This window comes from Lethenteron reissneri, chromosome 69 (assembly GCF_015708825.2).
Source record: "Lethenteron reissneri isolate LAM-NWPU_2019-01 chromosome 69, ASM1570882v1, whole genome shotgun sequence".
NCBI lineage: Eukaryota > Metazoa > Chordata > Hyperoartia > Petromyzontiformes > Petromyzontidae > Lethenteron > Lethenteron reissneri.
The window spans coordinates 4428902-4452942 of record NC_083847.1 but is presented as its reverse complement, the minus strand read 5'-3'; the positions used below and the strand labels follow the sequence as shown (position 1 = coordinate 4452942).

General features: G+C 51.4%; 1 protein-coding gene across 1 annotated transcript in view; it reads left to right on the top strand.

Annotated features, from left to right (window-relative positions):
* The window catches only part of LOC133360643 (zinc finger protein 616-like), a 29191-nt gene extending 5383 nt beyond the window's left edge, over nt 1-23808 (top strand). The window contains exons 2-11 of the mRNA XM_061579439.1: nt 805-907; nt 1904-1990; nt 5243-5449; nt 11462-11596; nt 13831-14956; nt 17400-17583; nt 18645-18750; nt 20050-20133; nt 20646-20780; nt 21941-23808. Coding sequence (XP_061435423.1) covers nt 805-907; nt 1904-1990; nt 5243-5449; nt 11462-11596; nt 13831-14956; nt 17400-17583; nt 18645-18750; nt 20050-20133; nt 20646-20780; nt 21941-23562 — 3789 coding nt within the window. The 3' untranslated portion in view covers nt 23563-23808. The remainder of the gene's footprint in view (nt 1-804; nt 908-1903; nt 1991-5242; nt 5450-11461; nt 11597-13830; nt 14957-17399; nt 17584-18644; nt 18751-20049; nt 20134-20645; nt 20781-21940) is intronic.
* The last annotated feature ends 233 nt before the right edge of the window (nt 23809-24041 follow it).

Below are 24041 nucleotides of genomic sequence, written 5' to 3'. Positions count from 1 at the left end.
TACTTTGGGTGGGGTGTTACAAGACATCGGGACCACTTCTGGAGATGTTAACTACCTCGCCTGGTACGCAGGAGGTCGTGGGTTCAGTGGCTAGGAGATGTTAACTACCTCGCCCGGTACGCAGGAGGTCGTGGGTTCAGTGGCTAGGAGATGTTAACTACCTCGCCCGGTACGCAGGAGGTCGTGGGTTCAGTGGCTAGGAGATGTTAACTACCTCGCCTGGTACACAGGAGGTCGTGGGTTCAGTGGCTAGGAGATGTGAACTATAGCAGAGAGTGTGGACTAATCTCCATCTGTTCCATCTCGCTCCCTCCTATAGCAGAGAGTGTGGACTAATCTCTATCTGTTCCATCTCACTCGGTAAAGTCACGTAGGTAAAAAATTAAATTAAAATTAATAAAATAAATAAAAAATAAAATAATAAAGATCACGACGTTTCGGAGGCAACACAAGTCTCCGTCATCAGGTGGGACCGTTACAGCCAGATTTGCTGCATCACTTGATTCACTTGATACAGCAAATCTGGCTGTGACGGTCCCACCTGATGACGGAGACTTGTGTTGCCTCCGAAATGTCTTGATTTATTATTATTTTAATTAATTTTAATTTCATTTTTTACCTACGTCGTGACTTTACCGAATAAACTAAGAGTATGAATCCTTGCAGTCACGAAAGCTTCAAATCTAGAAACTCTGTTAGTGGTGTGGCAGAGACGTGCAAGACTGCCCTGCATGACATCTTCACCGCTAGCTGTGGTGCTTTAGTTTCGTCTCTTTGGCCCCCCCTGCCCCCATCTCTTCCCAGATGGATTCACACGGCCACCCGCCCTTCGTCAAACAAGAAGAAAATCAAAACCCGGGGATGGGTCCAGACATCCCGGCCACACGTGCCCAGGATGTGCACAGTGGTGAGTGAGTGTGGCAACTCCCTCTCCTCCGGTGTTTTTTCAACGTTTTCACTTAATCTTCTTGGTTCTTTCGGTAAAGTGACGTAGAAGGGAAATAATAAAATTATAAAAATAAAACAAAATAAAATAATTCTCACGACGTTTCGGCCACAACGCAAGCAGCCGTCCTCAGGTGGAGAACAGGTCTGTCGAGAAGACAGAGTCTGAATGAATTATTTATTATTTTATTATTATTATTATTTTCCTTCTACGTGACTTTACCGAAAGAACCAAGAAGATGAATCCCTGCAGTCACGAAAGCTTTAAATCGAAGTTTTCACTTAACTTGACTCCTATACTCTTTGGTTCTTTCGGTAAAGTGACGTAGAAGGGAAATAATAAAATAATAAAAATATCAAACAAGCCAAATTAGGTCGTAAAAAAAAATGCAGTGCAATTAATTGTTCGGCAATTGGTAACTGGGCTGAAACAATCGGCTCATTGCATTTGAGGATCCTGGTTTATCTCTGGAGACCGAATCTGACATTGAAAATCCAGGACCTCAGTGGAGTTGGCTCTGTGTGCAGGAGCACACACACACACGGCAGTGCAGCGGTCAGCGCTACGCTGCGCTACGAACCCGGCGACCCGAGTTCGATTCCCGCTCACGGCCACCAACACCACCAGTGACGATTATCTGAACCGGTGCCTGGGCCTCCCCTAGGTCGATTCAGCCTCAAAAATAGTACTTGGTGCGGTGCATAGTAGTGTAGTAAACATCGCCACTGGGGAGACAAAGGCGGCCGGGCGTGGTGCTGGCCACCCACCCCCCTCGTGTGCCGTGCCGGCCTTCATAGCTGCTGCCAACAGCAGCACTTGCCCCTACAGTCTGTTACAGGCTACACGGGGGATCTTTGTCTTTGTGTGTTCATAGGCGCTGCTGTTGCTACTCGCTCACAGCACTTGCCCCTACAGTCTGTTACAGGCTACACGGGGGATCTTTGTCTTTGTGTGCAGACGCAGTCGTGAAGCAAGAAAATGATGACGGGAGTCTGGGCACCGAGACGCTGAGAATTGTGGTGAAAACTGAAATCGAGGATAATGGTAAACCCCTTCACATGGCCAGGTAGTGCCGTAACAAGAATCGAAGAGTCACGTAGAATGGAAATAATAAAATAATAAAAATAAAACATAATAAAATAATTCTCACGACGTTTCGGCCACAACGCAAGCAGCCGTCCTCAGGTGAAGAACAGGTCTGTCGAGAAGACAGAGTCTGAAATGTATTATGTTTTATTTGTATTATTTTATTATTTCCATTCTACGTGACTTTACCGAAAGAACCAAGAAGATGAATCCCTGCTGCAGTCACGAAAGCTTTAAATCGAAAAGAATCGAAGAGCAAGACTTCGAATAATATCAGGAGATGTCTCTATATTATTGGATTCCTCCAGTTCAAACAAATATTATCTGATAATATTGAATGTTTATTAAACGTCTCATCCGTCATGATGATGAGCCCATTTCGGTTGAGCTGCTGTCGTTTGTGATGGCGAGGTGGCCTCTGGAAGAAAGTTACCACATCCTAGATTTGAAGTTTCCGTGACTGCAAGGATACATACCCTTTGGTTCTTTCGGTAAAGTCACGTAGGTGAAAAATAAAAAATAAAAGTAAATTAAATCACGACGTTTCGATTGCAACACAAGCAATCATCATCCGGTGTGACAACCACAGCAATAATTTTTTGTTTGTTACTGAAGTGGGAATTATGCCGGAGTTAGGAAGGCTGTATAAGGCAGAGGGGGGGGGTAGAGGGGGTGGGCAAGTAGGCGGGGCTAGAAGTGAAAGGCTGCGATTCCTAGTGGTGTGGGTGGGGGGAGAGTGGGGGGAGAGTGGGGAGGGAGAGGGGGGGGAGAGTTGGGAGGAAGAGGGGGGGGAGAGTGGGGGGGGAGAGTGGGGGGGGGGGAGAGTGGGGGGGGAGAGTGGGAGGGGGGAGTGGGGGGAGAGTGGGGGGGGGAGAGTGGGAGGAATGGGGAGGGAGAGGGGGGGGAGAGTGGGGGGGGAGAGGTTGGGGGAGAGTGGGGGGGGAGAGGGGGGGGAGAGTGGGGGGGGAGTGGGGGGGGAGAGTGGGGGGGGGGGAGAGTGGGGGGGGAGAGGGTGGGGAGAGTGGGGGGGAGAGGGGGGGAGAGAGGGGGGGGAGAGTGGGGGGGGGAGAGTGGGGGGGGAGAGGGGGGGGGGAGAGGGGGGGGGAGAGGGGGGGGGAGAGTGGGTGGGGGGAGTGGGTGGGGGGAGTGGGTGGGGGAGAGTGGGGGGGGAGAGGGGGGGGGAGAGTGGGGGGGGAGAGTGGGGGGGGAGAGTGGGGGGGGAGAGGGGGGGAGAGTGGGGGGGGGAGAGTGGGGGGGGGGAGAGTGGGGGGGGGGAGAGTGGGGGGGGAGAGGGGGGGAGAGTGGGGGGGGGAGAGTGGGGGGGAGAGTGGGGGGGGGAGAGTTGGGGGGAGAGTGGGGGGGGGAGAGTGGGGGGGGAAAGTGGGGGGGGGAAAGTGGGGGGGGAGAGGGGTGGGGGAGAGTGGGGGGGGAGAGTGGGGGGGGGAGAGTGGGGTGGGGGAGAGTGGGGGGGGAGAGTGGGGGGGGAGAGTGGGAGGGGAGAGTGGGAGGGGAGAGTGGGGGGGGGGAGAGTGGGGGGGGAGTGGGGGGGGAGAGTGGGGGGGGGAGAGTGAGGGGGAGAGTGGGGGGGGAGAGTGGGGGGGGGGGGAGAGTGAGGGGGAGAGTGGGGGGGGGAGAGTGGGGGGGGAGAGTGGGGGGGGAGAGTGGGGGGGGGAGAGTGAGGGGGAGAGTGGGGGGGGGAGAGTGGGGGGGGGAGAGTGGGGGGGGAGAGTGGGGGGGGGGAGAGTGAGGGGGAGAGTGGGGGGGGGAGAGTGGGGGGGGAGAGTGGGGGGGGAGAGTGGGGGGGGGAGAGTGGGGGGGGGAGAGTGGGGGGAGAGTGGGGGGGGAGAGTGGGGGGGGGGGGAGAACAGGGAGTTAGTGAGTGTTGCGTGTACGCTAGGGAATGGGACGAGTGATACTGGTAGGAACCTCCTGGTTACACCAGCCCACAGGGGATTATTGTGTCCGTCCGTCCGTCGTACAGGGAGGGGCTGGGTGGGGAGGGAGGGGCTGGGTGGGGAGGGGAGGGTGGGGAGGGGCTGGGTGGAGAGGGTGGGGAGGGTTTGGGTGAGGAGGGTGGGGAGGGGCTGGATGAGAAGAGTGGGGAGGGTCTGGGTGGGGAGGGTGGGCAGGGTGGGGCTGGGTGGGGAGGGTGGGGAGGGGCTGGGTGGGGGGTGGGGCTGGGTGGGGAGGGGCTGGTCACCCCGTGGTGCCCTTATAAAACTCAACGTTTCACCTACTCACGCCGGCTTGTGCCCGCCCTCACAGTCGGGCATATTTGCGGAATACACCACGCCGCCGTTGACCCTGCAGGCCATTGACTGAGCAACCCAACGTTTCTACCAGCTCCCTCCGCAGGAATGTGTTTTACTTATATTTATTTAAAATTTTTATTAATTTTTCATCTACGTGACTTTACCGAAAGAACCAAATAGTAGAGAGCTACTACGTAGCAGCTCGGTAAAGTCACGTGGTTAGAAATAAAATAAACATTTGTTTTATTTTATTATAAAATAAAAATAAATAAACATTTATTTTATTTTATTTCTAACTACGAAATTCACGTGGTTAGAAATAAAATGAGAGTAAAATAAACATTTGTTTAATTTTATTGTAAAATAAAAATAAACATTTGTTTTATTTTATTTCCAGCTACGAAAGTCACGTGGTTAGAAATAAAATAAAATGAAAGTAAAATAAACATTTGTTTTATTTTATTATAAAATAAAAATAAACATGTATTTTATTTATAAACATTTATTTTATTTCTAACTACGAAAGTCACGTGGTTAGACATAAAATGAAAGTAAAATAAACATTTATTTTATTTTATTATAAAATTAAAATAAACATTTCTTAAATTTTTTCTACCTACGTGACTTTACCGAAAGAACCAAAGAGTATGGATTCCTGCAGTCACGATAGCTTCAAATCAAGATGAAAATAGTTTCGTTTTATTTGTAGATTTTTTTTTAAAGTGATTTTTTACCTTTTCCTATACTTTGCACTCCTATCGTGTGTGTGTCTGGTGTTGTTGTTGTTGTAACATCCTGACTCCATGCCCCTACCGGACATCTGTAAAAAATATAGCTTAATAGCTCATCGGATTCCTCCTCCAGCAGTCCACGTAGAGACTCCTGATTCCGATTCGACGTTCAATATTCAAACCCCCCCGACCGTCTTCGGACCGCTGGCGAATTTCTTCAATTGCAGTCTCGCGGCGCCTGAAGATTGTTAAAGTTGAAGGGACCGCCGGCGAGAGACGGGAGGAGACGGAGGAGGATGATTCCGACGGGCGCCGACCCTCCGTGGATGAGGCGCTCCTCAAGGTGGAGTTGCCAGAGGCGGACGCTTTCGCGCCTCCAGTAAGCGCGTTCGGTGGCGTGCGGCGGCGAAGGAGTTCAGCGCGCAGTGGGGATGGTGAGTTCTCTGTCGAAGGCGTGGGGGGGGAGGGCGGCGGGACTTCCAACGCACGCAGCGGTTCGGCTTTCGCGGCCGACGTTATCCGTAAACAAGTTCACTTATTTTTTTACACGCTTTTTATTTAACTCACTCTGTCTGTTGTCGTTGTCGTCGTTGTTGTATCCTCAAATCTTGTGAATCAAGTTTAACCCACTTCCCAATGTGCTATCGACTGCAAACTTGGTATACTTATACCACCATTGGAACCTCATTTGCCAGTAAAATATATGATAATTGTTTTTTTTTACCCTTCTATCTGGCAACAAAACTGACAACTTTTTTTACAATGAGTCATGTTTGCATAGACCACAATACCTGCAGTCATAATGCAAACAAAAATCATAACTCTGATAATGTATGCACTGTCCTTGAAGTTGATTGGTCCACACCCGAGACAGCTTTCCTTAGAGCCTAGTCTCACATGGTGTTAGACCAGATGACGCCAAAAGGCGCACAACTCAAAGACAATGCACCATCAAAGTATGAGAGCTCGGGTTAAGCATTTACACCATTGGAACCTCATTTGCCAGTAAAATATATGATAATAGTTGTTTTGTTTGCATTATGACTGCAGGTATTGTGGTCTATGCAAACATGACTCCTTGTAAAAAAATGTGTCAGTTTTGTTGCCTACTGCTGGATGAAGGCCTCTCCGAGCCTTCTATTACACTGGTCAACAAAAAAAAAAACATTTTTTTCTGGCCTGGACTTTTGCAGCCAAATCTGATCTCAGATTTGATCTATCACATCTCATTTTTATGCTATCGGCATACCCCATTTTCATTGATTTTACCCGAAATTAACTCTGTCACTTATGATTGCAAGTTGTTGCGAGTCAGTGACTGCTTTAGTGTTAAAATACGGTGCTGTATTTTTAGGATAGTGTGTTTATAATATCGTTTTATGTAGATATCCACATTTATTTAATATTTTTCTTCTGCAGTTTTTATTGAAAATGCAATATTTGATATCTAAAAAACCTGATGTGATAGACAAAAACTGCCAGATTTGGAATCAGCTCCCCAAAATTACCTTAAAACCGTTGGAATACCTTATGCCAGAAAAAGTGTGTTGACCAGTGTTATAATTCATCATCATCAGCAGCATCATCATCAGCCAGTGTGCGACTGCGGCCATCCAGAACAGGGACCGTACACAACGCGTAGCGACGCAATGCCCCCGATACACGAATACTAAGGAGAAGACATCGTCACAGCGATGACGACGATGACGACAATTCACTACTCAGCCACTGCTCCTGCTGATGCGATTGTCTGTAGCTTGACCACCTGAATGTGACAGTGTGGTCGTTGTTGCTCTGCATCTACATCAGCCGCACTTGAAGAAGAAGATTGAAACGTTTAATGTTAACGTTGTCTTTCATGCCAAATATTATTTACAAAAAATGCTGTCATTCATTTTATTTGTGTTTGAAATCGGCAATCGTTATTCACGAACTTGGCGAAACCGGGATTTTTTTCTATCCGCATATTGCAACTGGAACTCTACACGACAACTTGATTTGGCGCTTTCGTGACAGCAGGAATTACTCTTTGGTTCTTTCGGTAAAGTCAAGTAGAAAGAGAAAATAATAAATTAAATAATAGCATACGACGTTTCGTTTTCTCTTTCTCTCTGTGTGTCTCTGTGTTGTGTCTCTCTGCCCGGTTGTCTGTCTTTGTGTCTCCGTGTCTATGTTTTGTCTCTCTCTCAAATTTCACACTTAACTTCTAATTTATCAAATCCTTGATAAGAGCGTAATCTGCCAGGCCTTGCTTCAATTGTGTGTTGACCGACTCTCTGTGTTGCATTGCCTTACATTTCCAAATTTTACTAAATTGGTTTGATTTAGTGTAGTTTCTCTCTCTCTCTCTCTGGTGCCGTGGAGGGCAGTCGCACCTAGCGGCCGCTCCTGCCTTCCCAGGTGTGCGGACGGAGGCCCGGGCTCAGGTGAATCCTGAGCCTGGCCTAGGGAGAGGTAAACGGGGGGGAGAAATGCGGCGTCATTGTCGCGTTTCTCTCTGTACCTAGTCTTTATTATTATTTTTAACTATTACTGTTGTTGGCTTTATTTTTTGTTATTATTTTTCTACTTGTGTGCTGTTTGCCATGCGAGCGTCATGGCGCAGCACGACAGCACCGAGGCCCTCACGGACGAGCATGGCTTTCGGTGCTTCCCTCCGCCGGGGACGTCGCCCGATGACGTCGCTGGTGCGGTGGCGGCGCACGTCGGGCTGGCGGCCATCCGCGTGGTGCAGAGGGAAAACCGCGGCTACGTGATTTACGTGGCCAAAGTGGACGCGGCGGCGCGTGTCGTGGAGAGGGGGCTCAGCGTCGGGGGGGAGGGGGGGCTGCTCGTCCAGTGCACCCCTCTCTCCACGCCGGCTGTGAGAGTCACCATCTCCGGCGCGCCGCCGTACCTGACGAACGCGGAGCTGAGGGCGGACCTGCAGCGCTACGGTGTGGTGGTTTCGCCCATCGTGATGCTGGCTATAAGGACGAAGAACAAGGAAATGAAGCACGTCATGTCGGGCCAACGGCAGGTTTTCCTCGTGTTAAAGGGTGGGCGCACCGAGCTGGACGTGGCCATCAAGCGTACCGCTGGTGGCCGCGTCCATACGATATACCTGGCCACAGCTGTGCCGCGGTGCTACGGGTGTGGCAACGTCGGACACATAAGGAAAAACTGCTCCGCCAAGACCAAGGAGGGAGTGGTGAGGTCTGGCGGAGCAGCTACGGAGAGGGAAACGCTGGTGCCGCAACTGCAGCAGCCACGGCAGCCGCAGCAGCAGCAGCAGCGGGAGCATCCGCCGCCGCCGCCGCAGCAGGAGCAGCGGCAACAGCAGCAGCAGCAGCAGCAAGGTGGTGCCGACTCTGTGCCAGAGTGTGGAGAGTCGGCACCTGAGAAGAAAACCGACGACGACGACGTTGGAGGGTTCACCGTCGTTAGAGGTGCGCCGAAAAAGAGGAAGACGAGCAGGCGCGAGAACGCCCAGCTCAAGAGGGCGGCCACAGCTGGGGACACCGTCGAGCCAGCCAGCCGCCCTGTGGAGACTGGGGGGGAGGCCATGGATGTCACCGGTGACGCGCGCCCGGCGGGGGCGATTGAGCCGGGAGCGCTACTGCCGGACCCGGCCTCACCCACCCCGACCGCCACCGGCGCGATTGGTGTGCCGGGCGGTGCTGCGGCTCCGGGGAGCACCTCTTCGCCCATGCGGACGGGTGATAAGGAGGAGGTGACCACGGAACCAGAGGGGAGTGGGCTGCTCGGGTATGGGATCGAGCCCAGTGAGACCCTGGCTCCAGATGGGGCGGCGGAGGTGGAAGAGGAGACCTGCGCCGACGTGGAAATTAACGCTGACGCTGAGGCACCAGAGATGGGCACGGCGAGCAGCGCCGGCGACGTTGACCCCGAGCGGTGGCTGCAGGAGGCGCCGATGGGATGGGAACCGTCGAGTAAAGGGGCGTGCGAGCCCGAAAGACTCCATGAATACCTGAAATAGTCGTTTGGAAGGCGCAAGGTCCGGGTGCAGGACACGTTCCCCAACAGGGAGCGTTTCATGAAGACGGCCCGGCCGGTGGTCCAGGACCCCGCACAAATATAAGTTCAACCGCCAGGAGGTTTACCGGCTGAAAGCGATGATGGTAAAGGCGAAGAAACAACCGACCCCCCCCCCCCAAGGCGCTAACGGCGGCACCGTCATCACTACCACCGCCGTCGCCCGCCGGGGAGGAGGGCGTGGGGGGGGGAGGGGGTGACCTGTCAGGCAAAGGGGCGTCATGGCCCGGATTGACGAGGGCATCAGACGCTGGCGGTGTGGCGGTGGCGATGTTGTGCGGATTATGTGAGGCGGTGCTCCGAAGAGAGCACGCTTGGAGAAATGACCGTGGAGGGCGGTGCATGTAGTGAATGTGGTGCCGACGCTGCGAGTCGCGGAGCGGCGCGTGGGCCGGTGTTTGTTTATTGTTTGCCATGAAGGCTCATATATTGGAAAGACTCCGGCGCAATTGCCGCTGGAGGAATAAAATGATAAAAGTCAAAGTCAAGTCTCTCTCCCCTCGTTTTGTTGCTCTTGGTTTACTGCTGTTGCGCCAGGTCTCTCATTGACATGCTACTTTCTCAACCCCCTCATCCCTCTCTGCCTCCCTCTCTGTTTCAGACCTCGACACAGAGGCGTTGTTTCTCTGTGTGTGTCTCTCTCTGTGTGTCTCTGTGTTATCTCTCTCTGCTTACATGTCTGTCTGTGTGTCTCTGTTGTGTGTCTCTCTCTCTGTGTCTGTGTGTGTCTCTGTGTTGTGTCTAAGTTGTGTGTCTCTCTCTGTGTGTCTCTGTGTTATCTCTCTCTGCTTACATGTCTGTTTGTGTGTCTCTGTTGTGCGTCTCTCTCTGTGTGTCTGTGTGTGTCTCTCTCTGTGGGTCTCTGTGTTATCTCTCTCTGCTTACATGTCTGTCTGTGTGTCTCTGTTGTGTGTCTCTCTCTCTGTGTCTGTGTGTGTCTCTGTGTTGTGTTTATGTTGTGTCTCTCTCTGTGTGTCTCTGTGTTATCTCTCTCTGCTTGTGTCTCTGTCTGTGTGTCTCCTGTTCTGTGTTTCATCTCTCTCTTAAATTTAGCAATCTTTGAAGAACGTAATCAACAAGGTAGGGTGCTGACTGTTATGTTAGCCGACTATCTGTGTTGTATTGCATTATATTTCTAGGTTTACTAGGTTTTGTGTTTTCTTTCATTTGTACCTGATGATGATTGCTTGTGTTGCAATCGAAACGTCGTATGCAGTTATTTCATTTATTATTTTCTCTTTCTACGTGACTTTACCGAAAGAACCAAAGAGAAACTGCATCGAGATAAAGTGATGAGAGATAAAGTGATGAGAGAGAAAGTGATGAGAGATAAAGTGATGAGAAAATGATGAGAGATAAAGTGATAAGAGATCAAGTGACGAGAGATAAAGTTACGAGAGATAAAGTGATGAGAGAGAAAGTGATGAGAGATAAAGTGATGAGAGATAAAGTGATGAGAGATAAAGTGATGAAAGATAAAGTGATGAGAGATAAAGTGATGAGAGATAAAGTGACGAGAGATAAAGTGATGAGAGATAAAGTGATGAGAGATAAAGTGATGAAAGATAAAGTGATGAGAGATAAAGTGATGAGAGATAAAGTGGTGAGAGATAAAGTGAAGAGAGATAAAGTGGTGAGAGATAAAGTGACGAGAGATAAAGTGACGAGAGATAAAGTGATGAGAGATAAAGTGATGAGAGATAAAGTGATGAGAGATAAAAGTGATGAAAGATAAAGTGATGAGAGATAACGTGATGAGAGATAAAGCGATGAGAGATAAAGTGATGAGAGATAAAACTGATAATAGATAAAGTGATGAGAGATAAAGTGATGAGAGAGAAAGTGATGAGAGAGAAAATGATGAGAGATAAAGTGATGAGAGATAAAGTGGTGAGAGAGAAAATGATGAGAGATAAAGTGATGAGAGATAAGGTGATGAGAGATAAAGTGACGAGAGATAAAGCGACGAGAGATAAAGTGATGAGAGATAAAGTGACGTGAGATAAAGTGATGAGAGATAAAGTGATAAGAGATAAAGTGATGAGAGATAAAGTGATGAGAGATAAAGTGACGAGAGATAAAGTGATCAGAGAGAAAGTGATGAGAGATAAAGTGATGAGAGATGAAATGATGAGAGATAAAGTGATGAGAGATAAAGTGATAAGAGATAAAGTGACGAGAGATAAACTGATAAGAGATAACGTGATGAGAGATAAAGCGATGAGAGATAAAGTGATGAGAGATAAAGTGATGAGAGAGAAACTGATAATAGATAAAGTGATGAGAGATAAAGTGATGAGAGATAAAGTGATGACTCATTATCCGCGAAATTTGCTATTCACGGGCATCTCAGGAGCGTACCCATCGTGAATAAAACGATGGGCCACCGTCATCTGTTTCCCAAATCGCAGCCACAGATTTGAGGATTGTGGAAGGTGGAGGAGGTTCCGACAGGTCGGAGGAGACGGTCGATTCCCGCGGGCGTGCGGACGCTCCGGATCAGAACTTCATCGAGGTGGAGTTATCAGAGTGGGACACGGATGAAGGTGAGAGATGCCTTCTCGACCACGCGTCACGGAGAAATTGAAAAAAAGTTTCATTCTTCTTCTTGGTTCTTTCGGTAAAGTCACGTAGAAGGGAAGTAATGAAATAATAAAAATAAAACATAATAAAATAATTCTCACGACGTTGTCTCCCCGACAGACCTGGTTTTCACCTGAGGACGGCTGCTTGCGTTGTGGCCGAAACGTCGTGAGAATTATTTTATTATGTTTAATTTTTATTATTTCATTACTTCCCTTCTACGTGATGACTTTACCGAAAGAACCAAGAAGATGAATCCCTGCAGTCACGAAAGCTTTAAATCTAAATTTAAGTTTCATTCTGTTTTATGATCGCCAACCATATTCCAGTTGCCTTTTTTTGACCCACAAAAGGTACAAAGTATGATTTTTTTTACGGAGCAATTCTTTTCGCGCCGTACGTAGCCAACCGTACTAATCGGAGGTTCAGGTGAAGGACAACAAACTAAACAACGACAAGAAGCAGCAGTTCTAAAGAATGTTGGGAAGTATGCTAAACATTTCGAACAGACACACGTATTCAAAAATTTCCCTTTTATATATTGATAGATTAAAAGTAATTATAACTATGAAAAAATATACTCTTCGGTTCTTTCGGTAAAGTCACGTAGGTAAAAATAAAATAAAATAAATCACGACGTTTCGATTGCAACACAAGCAATCGTCATCAGGTGGGAAAACCACAGCAAAAAAAAAATATTTCCATTTTCCTTCGTTCTACTACAAAGTTTCAAGTATTCTTTTATAATCTTGATTTGAAGCTTTCGTCACTGCAGGAATCCATACTCTTTGGTTCTTTCGGTAAAGTCACGTCGAAAAATAATAATGGATCACAACGTTTCGATCGCCACACAAGCGATTGAAACGTCGTGACGAAAGCTTCAAATCAAAATTAGTTTTCAATTGAGTATAATGGTGTTCAGTAAAGTCGGATTTCCGTAAGCTGGGTCTTCCGCAACCCGGGGGCTTACTGTATATTCCTAGCCATTCATCTATTTGGAATGAAGCAAAATCGTAAGTTAAAAGAAATAGCAAAACATCAATACTCTTAGGTTTTTGTCGGTAAAGTCACGTAGGTAAAAATGAATAATTAAAATAATAGAAATAATCGTAGAAATAAAATAATAAATCACGACGTTTCAGGGGGCAACACAAGCTTCCTCCATCAGGTGTAAAAAAGGCAGAGCAAAATAACTGTAGTGGCAGTTATTTGTGATGGGGCATTATTATATAGGGTAAGAGGAGGGAGGAGGAGCCAAGGGGAATGGGTGCAGGATGGGGGGGGGGGGTGTGGATGGAGCCAGGAAGATGAAGGTGAAGCAGAGGTCGCAAACGGGTTTTGATTCTGTACCCGTACCCGGCCGCACCAGGGTCGCAAATGGGTGCGACCTCTGGGATGACCTCTGGGATGAAGCCATGTTGCAGGCGCGGGTGGGTTGATTCTAGGAACTTGAATTGTGAGAAGAGACAAGACGTTGGGAAATGAGTGACAAACGGTGACTCACCAGTGACTCACGGCCTACCCGTACCCGTACCCGGCCGCACCAGGGTCGCAAACGGGTAGCCGTACCCGTACCCGGCCGTACCCGTACCCTACCCGTACCCAGCCGGGTACGAGTAGGGTACGGGTATCGGGTACCTGATTGCGACCTCTGGGATGAAGCCACGTTGCAGGCGCGGGTGGGTTGATTCTAGGAACTTGAATTGTGAGAAGAAACAAGACGTTGGGAAATGAGTGACAAACGGTGACTCACCCAGTGACTCACGGCCTACCCGGCTACCTGTTCCCGGCCGCACCAGAGTCGCAAACGGGTAGCCGGGTATCGGGTAGGGTACGGGTATCGGGTACCCGGTTGCGACCTCTGAGGTGAAGGAACTAAAAGACGGCGTCACGGATGGTGGAGGGGGGACGCAGAGCGGGGGAGAGTGGCGGTTGAGGTGTAACATGTCATTAACATGTCATTAACATGTCATTAACATGGTTAATCACATCTTTCCAATGATTGCTCAAATTGAATCCATCTTCTCGGTTGAAGTTATGTCTGTGTTTGTATATCTGTGTATGGCTTCAATGTTGAACGGTGTCTGTTTCTTGGCCTACACATTGTTAATTTTTCTTGTATCAGTTTACCAAACTATGCATTCCCTTTTGTTTTTTTGGGGGGGGGGGCGGTGGTGGGGGACCACCTTGTAAACAGATGAAGCAAGTGAAACGGAACTCCTGTTGTGCGAGGAGTGCGGGAAGGTCAGAGGCTACGCAACGAAGGCGGAAAAAGCGCAACGCAGCAGCGACGACACCCCGCGAGTCTGCGTTCGGTGCGGGATCTCGCTCAAGGGCACCGCGCCGCGCGCGACAATTGCCACCGACGGGAGGAAGCCGCACGTATGCCGGGAGTGCGGGAAGGGGTTTGCAACGCTCCCAAACTTAAACAGACATTCTCGGAGGCACGCCGGTGAATGGCCGCCGGCGAACGCTTGCGACGAGTGCGGAAAGCGCTTCATGCGACCCTCCAACCTGGAGATACACGCGAGGACGCACACGGGCGAGAAGCCGTACGCGTGCGCCGAGTGCGGCAAGGCGTTCGCGCGCCGCGAGCACCTCAAGGGGCACTCGGCGACGCACACGGGCGACAGGCCGCACGCGTGCGACCAGTGCGGGAAGGGGTTCGCGCGTCGCGAGCACCTGAAGATGCACCGCATGACCCACACGGCCGAGAGGCCGCACGGGTGCGCCGAGTGCGGCAAGCGCTTCGCTCAGCGCTCCCAGCTGAAAGTGCACTCCGCCACGCACACGGGCGACAAGCCGCACGCGTGCCGGGAGTGCGGCAAGCGCTTCGTGCGGCCCTCCGGTTTGGAGGCGCACGCGAGGACGCACACGGGCGAGAAACCACACGCGTGCGGGGAATGCGGCAAGCGCTTCACGCAGCGCTCCCAGCTGAACGTGCACTCCGCGATACACACGGGCGACAAGCCGCACGCGTGCGAGGTGTGCGGCAAGTGCTTCATACGACCTTCCGACCTGGAGGTGCACACGAGGACGCACACGGGGGAGAAGCCGCACGCGTGCGCCGATTGCGGGAAGGCGTTCGCGCAGCGTTCGCAGCTCAACTTGCACTCTGCGACGCACACCGGCGACAAACCGCACGCGTGCGAGGAGTGCGGGAAGGGCTTCGTGCGGCGTTCCCATTTGGTTGCGCACACGAGGTCGCACACGGGCGAGAAGCCGCACGCGTGCGCGGAGTGCGGGAAGGGTTTTGCACATCGCTCTAATTTGGAGAAGCACACGAAAACGCACACCCGCAGGAAGTCGCACGCGTGCAGCGTGTGAGGGAAGGGCTTTGCACAGCGCTGTCGACTGACCTTGCGCTCCGAAAGGCACATCGGTCAGATGCCCTAAACGTTCGAGGAGCCCTAGAAGGCATTTTCACCGATGTGCGCTGTGAAGGTAATTTAGTCGAATGTGTACTTTGCATTACAAACCTTGGATCAGAGTTGCGTTTCTTTTGTGTCTCGAGCTCGACCGAGGGGCAGCGTGCAACCTCAAGACCAGAGGTCGCAAACGGGTTTTGATTCCTTACCCGTTTCCCATACCCGGCCGCACCAGGGTCGCAAACGGGTACCCGTACCCTACCCGATACCAGGCTACCCGTTCCCGGCCAGGTTTCGGGTAGGGTACGGGTATCGGGTACCCGATTGCGACCTCTGGGATGAAGCCATGTTGCAGGTGCGGGTGGGTTGATTCTAGGAACTTGAATTGTGAGAAAATGAGTGACAAACGATGACTCACCAGTGACTCACGGCCTACCCGTACCCGGCCGCACCAGGGTCGCTAACGGGTACCCGTACCTGGCCGGGTACGGGTAGCCGGGTATCGGGTAGGGTACGGGTATCGGGTACCCGGTTGCGACCTCTGCTTAAGACTCCTGGGCTCTGATGCAGTGAGAAACCTGCAGCCTCAGTAAGGGGGCCGTCCATAAATGACGTCACGCGATTTTGGCCGATTTTTGACCCCCCCCCCCTCTTCCCCCCTCGTCACACGGCGTCACAAAAAGTCAGACCTCCCTCATATATGACGGCACAAAGCTCTGCCCCCCCCCCCCCAAACCATATTTCCATTTTGAAAATAAAACATGCTTCAAATCGCTTTAAACTATTGTCGTTGTAGTGCGAATTTAATGTGGCGCTGCACTTTGATGTTGTGGGAGAAAACATTTATTAAAAATGAGGCGTTGGAAAGCTGAAATTTAGCATGAAATTCACTTGAAAATATTCAACGTCTAACTAAAACTACAGATGTTCAGAATATTATATTGAGATTCGGTTATAATTATAAAACACTAGCTTCACTACCCGGCTTCGCCCGAGACTTGGATTCTTGTTTTGGATGAATAGACGGCCTACGCGGAGGGTGGGGGGGGGGGTGCGTGACGTCAGCAGGCACACTGCGTGACGTCAGCAGGCACACTGCGTGACGTCATCAGGCACACTGCGTGACGTCAGCAGGCACACTGCGTGACGTCAGCAGGCACACCGCGTGACGCTGCCGCGTGCGTGTGACATCACAGATGTGACGTCACCGCTCACTTGCCGTGCAATATATTATATCCATTATTGCGCCCCCCCCCCTCCCCCCCCAAAATACAAAAGTCTATTTTTATACTTTTTGCATTCTGTACAGTCGGAAAGCTACCCACATCCCAAATTTCAAGTTTGTTGCATGTTGGGAAGTATGGTTAAACATTTCTAACACATTCACAAATTTCCCTTTTATATATATAGACTAGCTTTCCTACCCGGCTTCGCCCGGGACTTGGATTCACCACGCCCGGCCGCCTTTGTCACCCCAGTGGCGATGTTCAAATACCACACCAGTTACTCGTTTGAGGCTGAGTCGACCTAGGGGAGGCCCAGGACCGGTTCAAATAATTGTCAACCGGTGGTGGCCGTGAGCGGGAATCGAACTCAGATCGCCGGGTTCGTAGCGGACAGCAGCAGGCATCGTCAGGGTTGTGATCAAACCCACGACCTCCTGTAGACCAGGCGAGGTAGTTAACATCTCCTAGCCACCGTGATGATGAGAGAGAGACACGCAAACTCCAAATATACAGCAGCAGGCATCGTCAGCGTCGGGATCGAACCCACGACCTCCTGCGTACCAGGCGAGGTAGTCAACATCTCCTAGCCACCATGATGATGATGAGAGAGAGAGACACAAACTCCAAATCTACAGCAGCAGGCATCATCAGGGTCAGGATCTAACCCACGACCTCCTGTACACCAGGCGAGGTAGTCAACATCTCCTAGCCACCGTGATGATGATGATGAGAGAGAGAGACGCAAGCTCCAAATATACAGCAGCAGGCATCGTCAGGGTCAGGATCTAACCCACGACCTCCTGCACACCAGGCGAGGTAGTTAACATCTCCTAGCCACCGTGATGATGATGAGAGAGAGAGACGCAAACTCCAAATATACAGCAGCAGGCATCGTCAGGGTCAGGATCTAACCCACGACCTCCTGCACACCAGGCGAGGTAGTCAACATCTCCTAGCCACCGTGATGATGATGATGAGAGAGAGAGACGCAAACTCAAAATCTACAGCAGCAGGCATAGTCAGGGTCAGGATCGAACCCACGACCTCCTGCACACCAGGCGAGGTAGTTAACATCACGTTTTCGCCAACCCACATCTCTTCGATTCACCGCTCAAGCCACTGCACACACACTCCACGCGCCCGATGATGGTTGGGCTGTCTTCGTTTGGAAGGAGGGTTCGTCTTGTACGCAATCTAGCCGTAGAATGTATTTTGTCTTGTCGTTGCATATTGTCGCCTGCTGTGATGCGAATGGGGCGGATGAGGTCCCTGCAGAGACACAGATTTAGACAGATGCACAGACACAGAGACGTGGAGAAAGACAAACAGAGAGACGAGGAGAGAGACAAACGCGGAGTGAGTGCTTCACTTCAACCCACATTGACCAGCGTAGTGAAGTATGGTCAAACGACCCCCTCCACTAGGGCTGAACGATTTGGGGGAAATGTCTAATTGTGATTTTATTGACAGATAATTGCGATTTGATTTGCGATTACAATTTTTAAAAGTCAAACTTCAGTTCAATATTCACTGTGTAATAGATTGAATACATGTGATGGAGCATTACCACATGATACCATCAAAATATGAACTGCTCTATATATTCTAATGCAAGGATAAGAACTTAAAATATATGAATTGCCTCCAACATGTATTTATTAAAATGTTTTAATTGAAATAGAACAATCAAACATAGAACAATTGTTAAGTTAAATAAAGAAAGTTATAATATTTTAAAAATTAAACACTTCCAATAGTAAAGTAACAGGACTTTTTGAATCGCAAAAAATTGCAGCCTTTGCGATTGGCTAATCGCATTGTTTCAAATTGCGATTTGAAATCGATTAATCGTTCAGCCCTACCCTCCACCCCCACGGTGGCTAGGAGATGTTAACTACCTCGCCTGGTATGCAGGAAGTCGTGGGTTCGATCCCGACCCCAACGCCTGCCGCTGTAGATTTGGAGTTTGCGTCTCTCTCTCTCCCTGTGGAGATGTTAACTACCTCGCCTGGTATGCAGGAAGTCGTGGGTTCGATCCCGACCCCAACGCCTGCCGCTATAGATTTGGAGTTTGCGTCTCTCTCTTCCTATGGAGATGTTAACTACCTTGCCTGGTCTGCAGGAGGTCGTGGGTTCGATCCCGACCCCAACGCCTGCCGCTGTAGATTTGGAGTTTGCGGTGTCTCTCCCTGTGGAGATGTTAACTACCTCACCTGGTCTGCAGGAGGTCGTGGGTTCGATCCCGACCCCAACGCCTGCCGCTGTAGATTTGGAGTTTGCGGTGTCTCTCTGCAGCTGTAAGGATGACCCATCGGAGTTCTCGTGACGGGTTTATAGCTCCTTGACGAGATCGGCGAGGTTTTGCCGTTCGCTAATGGAATGAGAGGATTACAATTTTTCGTTTGTTTCCCCTTCAGATGGATCCACACTTCGAATTGCCCTTCATCAAACAAGAATACGAAGAACATCCAAATCCAGTAACAGGCTCTGACTTGACTGTGAAACGTGAATATGCAGATGATGGTGAGTGAGCATAGATATCAAATACTATTGTAATGCTATTTGATACTGGTAGGAACCACCTGGTTCCACCAGCCCACAGGGGATTATTGTGTCCGTCCGTCCGTCGTGCATCCAAAAATGGGTGGGGTGGGGCTGGGTGGAGAGGGGAGGGTGGGGAGGGGCTGGGTGGGGAGGGTGGGGCTGGGTGGGGCTGGGTGGGGCTGGGTGGGGAGGGAGGGGCTGGTCACCCCGTGGTGCCCTTATAAAACTCAACGTTTCACCTACTCACGCCGGCTTGTGCCCGCCCTCACAGTCGGGCATATTTACATGAATACACCACGCTGCCGTTGACCCTGCAGGCCATTGACCGAGCAACCCAACGTTCCTACCAGCTCCCTCCGCAGGACAATGTGTTGCATAGCAAACCACTACACTGCTATACACTACACTATACACTACACTTCTGGTTAACCATCGGAACAAAGACGGTCGCCGCATCACATGCTTTTAGATGCGCTTCTGCAGCCTGATCTGGTATGCTTTTCCGACATTTGGAAGCCGCTGGAAGCTATACCACTCTTAAATGATCTAGATTGAAAACTAATTTCTTGAGAACTGCTTGTTGTGTTATATTTGTTGTCCTTCCCGCCTCATTTGGCTACGTACGGTGGTGCAAACGAAGTTCAACACACGTGCATACGGGTGGGTAGGGACGCACATGCAATCAAAAATGTAAATTTGCTCGTAAACGATAACGGTACCTTTGTTACCAGTAGTGATCAGCTGGCGGCGGTTGTTCATCACGCGACAAATTTATGAATTGGCCGTGTTGGGTGGAGGGAGGCTTTTACGACACACATTTTACTCACGCGGCGATCTGACTAAAAAAGAAACGAATTCATGAATCAACGCAGTATTTGGCGCGACTGTCCACTGTGTGTTAGGAATCCAAACTGTTTGAATATTATTCTGTTGTGGTTTTAACAGTTGAGTGTGAATGCGCGTATGTTTAGTAGTGGCGGTGTAGCGATTAGCGCACTGCCCTACGAACCCGGCGACCCGAGTTCGATTCCCGCTCACGGCCAACACCAGTGGCGATTACCTGAGCCAGTTTTGTGCTTCCCCCTAAGTCGACTAGGCCTCAAATCAGTATCTTGTGCATTGTGTCAACATTGCCTATCAGGCGACAAAGGCGGCAGGGTGTGGTGCTGGCCACCCACCGCACCTCGTGTGCCGTGCCGGCCTTCATAGGTGCTCGCTAACAGCACTTGCCCCAACAGTCTCTTGAGGTTACACGGGGGATCTTTATCTCTTGTGTAGGAGCAGTTGAGGTGCAAGGAGATGAAGCGGGTCCGGATGATGAGAGGTTGAGGAAAGCGGTGAAAACTGAATTTGAGAAACAAGGTAAGGGCTCATTCCTACACGAAGGTTTAGCGGATCGATGAGAAAAAGATTGTGCCAGAGATGCCTAAGAAACGTCGTGATTTATTTTATTTTATACCGACATGGCTCGAATATTGCAACTTGCTACTCTACGGGATGTCTGGCAAAAACATTACCAAGCTTGCAGCGTGTACAATCTTCTCTGGCACGTGCCGTGATGTGCACTGCAATGTCTGTCCCAGTGCTCACCAAGCTGCATTGCACTCATTGCAAACAAATATTGTCACCGCATCAACACGCCATCAGATGCGCTCCTGTGGCCGTCTAGAATGCTCTTCCGGTATTAGGCAACGAGATGAGTTCAACATGCATACAAATAGGTGAGATCACAATAGTTTGATGTTTACAACCAAAGAGGCAAACCAAGGCAATAAGCAAGGATTTTAAGCATTATGAGAAGAACTCTTGACCGCCCTCGTATTTTGACGCGTCGAACTGCCCATTCTCACCATCGCGCGTTTTCCAAATTACAGCCACAGATGTGTGGATTGTCAAATGTGAAGGAGGTAGCAAGAGGCCAGTGGAGATGGGCGATTCCCGCGGATGCGTGGATGCTCCAGACCAGAACTTCATCGAGGTGGAGTTGTCAGAGGAAGACACGGATGAAGGTGAGTCCTCCTTTCTTCAACCCTTTTCTCCATTCCGATGGCATCCGACAAGTTGCAGGATGGTGGGTGGGTGGTGTCTTGTTCGTCACCGAAAGCGCCTCGACGTTAATTTAATTTGGAGACGTGTCGTAGTCGCGCCGTTGTTTTTACAAAGACGGAGGAATAAGACAGAGGTCGCAACCGGGTACCCGATACCCGTACCCTACCCGATACCCGGCTACCCGTACCCGGCCGGGTACGGGTACCCGTTTGCGACCCTGGTGCGGCCGGCTACGGGTACGGGTAGGCCGTGAGTCACTGGTGAGTAACCGTTTGTCACTCATTTCGGGTAGGGTACGGGTAAGGAATCAAAACCCGTTTGCGACCTCTGGAATAAGACAATCGCAGTAATAACAAATATAGTCGTAGGCTATATGTCAGTCTGTCTTGAAAACTCACCTCTTTAGAATGGCCTTTACCAGTCACCTAGTTCTGGCCGTTTACCCAGCTGGTTCTGAGTGGGCGAGTGAGTGAGTGAGTGAGTGGATGGGTGAATGAGTGGATGAGTGAGCAGGTTAGCGAACACGTGTGAAGGTGAGTCCTCCTCAACCACTCCACTGCCTTCGATAAATCGCCTCTTCTCCGCTTCATGGAAAAATCGCGTTATGAAAAATAATTTTTGGTATAGGGGGTAAAACACAGTCTGCGATAACAGATGTGTAACGCAGGCCTGAACAAAGACGGAGGCGCGTGGGTAGCATCTAGAAGCATCCAGCAGCATCCCAACGCCTTGTGCGATGATGATGATGATGATGATGCTACGCCGAGGCAGCTGTATTATAACCACTTATTCCTACTCGTGCGACGTAGTTTTGTTCGCACGATCGCGTGAATATATCCAATTCGTTTTCGCGTTGTAAAAAATGAGTTCCCTATAATACATTCATCATCGCGTTATACCCAAGTCGCGTTATGAAAACAACACGCGGCATTATAGGAGCACAGATTTTGGCCGATGATTTTGGAACGGAGCAGAATCATTATTTAAGTAGCCCTTGACCATAAAAAATGCAAACGTGAAATGTTAACGGTGCTGTTTTCCGGGACCGATAGTTTTGCTTCTTCGCTCGCATCGGCTGATCCAACGCTTCGCTCCCCTCCTTCCTTTTTGTTCAAAACAGACGAAGCAAAAGACGCGGAACTCGCGTGCGAGGGGTGCGCCGGTGGCGGAGGCTTCCCGGACCTCCCCGGCGAGACGCAACGCGCCTGCGAGCGATGCGGGAAGACGCGTGGCGGCGCCGGCCGTCGCACGACGGTCGCCGCCGACGGCACGGAACGAGGGCGCCGCAATTCAAACGCGCGTTCCGGACCGTGCGCCGGCGCGCGGCCACACGTCTGCAGGCGTCGCGGGAAGGGCTTCGAGCAGAGTTCCCAGCCGAACGTGGGTGAGAGGCGGCACGCGTGCGGCGATTGCGGGAAGGCGTTCGTGCGTCGCGAGCACCTGCAGTTGCACCGCATGACGCACACGGGCGAGCGGCCTCACGCGTGCGCCGATTGCGGGAAGGGGTTCGCCCGGCCCTCCGACTTGGAGGCGCACGCGAGGACGCACACGGGGGAGAAGCCGCACGCGTGCGCGGAGTGCGGGAAGGGCTTCGCTCAGCGCTCCAACCTGGAGACGCACTCGCGCACGCACGCGGCCGAGAAGCCGCACGTTTGCGGCGAGTGCGGCCGGGGGTTCGCGCAGCGCTCCAACCTGGAGGCGCATTTGGCCTCGCACACGGGCGCCTGGCCCCTGACGTGCGCCAAGTGCGGCAAGGGCTTCGCCCGCCGCTCCGACCTGGAGAAGCACACGCGCAGGCACACTGGCGAGAAGCCGCACGTGTGCGAGTACTGCGGCAAGAGGTTCGCCCAGCACTCGAACCTACACACGCACCTGCGCACGCACACGGGCGAGCGGCCTCACGCGTGCGACGAGTGCGGGAAGGGCTTCGTGCGGCGTTCCCATTTGGTTGCCCACGCGAGGACGCACACGGGCGAGAAGCCGCACGCGTGCGCGGAGTGCGGCAAGACGTTCGCGACCCCCTACACGTTAAAGAAGCATTCCGCGGTACACGCGGGAGAATGGTCGCACGTGTGCGCGGAGTGCGGGAAGGGGTTCGCGCAACGTTCGGAGTTCACAAAGCACGCGAGGACGCACGCCGGCGAGAAGCCGTACGCGTGCGCCGAGTGCGGCAAGGCGTTCGCCCGGCGCGAGCACCTGAAGGGGCACTCGGCGACGCACACGGGCGACAGGCCGCACGCGTGCGACGAGTGCGGGAAGGGGTTCGCGCGTCGCGAGCACCTGAAGATGCACCGCATGACCCACACGGCCGAGAGGCCGCACGGGTGCGCCGAGTGCGGCAAGCGCTTCGCTCAGCGCTCCCAGCTGAAAGTGCACTCCGCCACGCACACGGGCGACAAGCCGCACGCGTGCCGGGAGTGCGGCAAGCGCTTCGTGCGGCCCTCCGACCTGGAGGCGCACGGCAGGACGCACACGGGCGAGAAACCGCACGCGTGTGCCGAGTGCGGCAGGGGCTTTGCGCAGCGCTCCCAGCTGAACGTGCACTCCGCGGTACACACCGGGGAGAAGCCGCACGTCTGCGGCGAGTGCGGGAAGCGCTTCGCCCACCGCAACAATTTGGCGAAGCACGCGCGGACGCACACGGGCGAGAGGCCGTACACGTCCGCAGAGTGCGGCAAGGGCTTTTTGCAACGCTCCCAATTGACCCTGCACTCCGAGTCGCACGTCGGGCAGATGACCTGAATGTTCGAGGAGTTCGAGGAGTTTGTGTACTTTTCGATGTAAAGCTTTCGTGACTGCAGGGATTCATCTTCTTGGTTCTTTCGGTAACGTCACGTAGAAGGAAAATAATAAAATAATAAAAACATAATAAAATAATTCTCACGACGTTTCGGCCACAACGCAAGCAGCCGTCTTCAAGTGGAGAACAGGTCTGTCGAGAAGGCAGAGAAAGAACCAAGAAGATGCGTTTGTGTATGCTGCAAAGATTTTTTTAATATATATGTACTAAAAGGACTCTTTCACTGTGTCTGTCTCCGTTGTCCTTTATTTGGGTTCTTACAACTTGTCCCACACGGCCCTCGCTCAGAGCCTCCCCGCTTGGCAGCTCGACAGCTGCCGTCGCTCCCGTAGCCTTTCCCCACTCCGATGCAGCTCTGCTGCAGGCTTCCTTGTGCAGTCTTTCAGCTGCTCTCGCTGCAGCTCCACCGTAAAAACTAAGT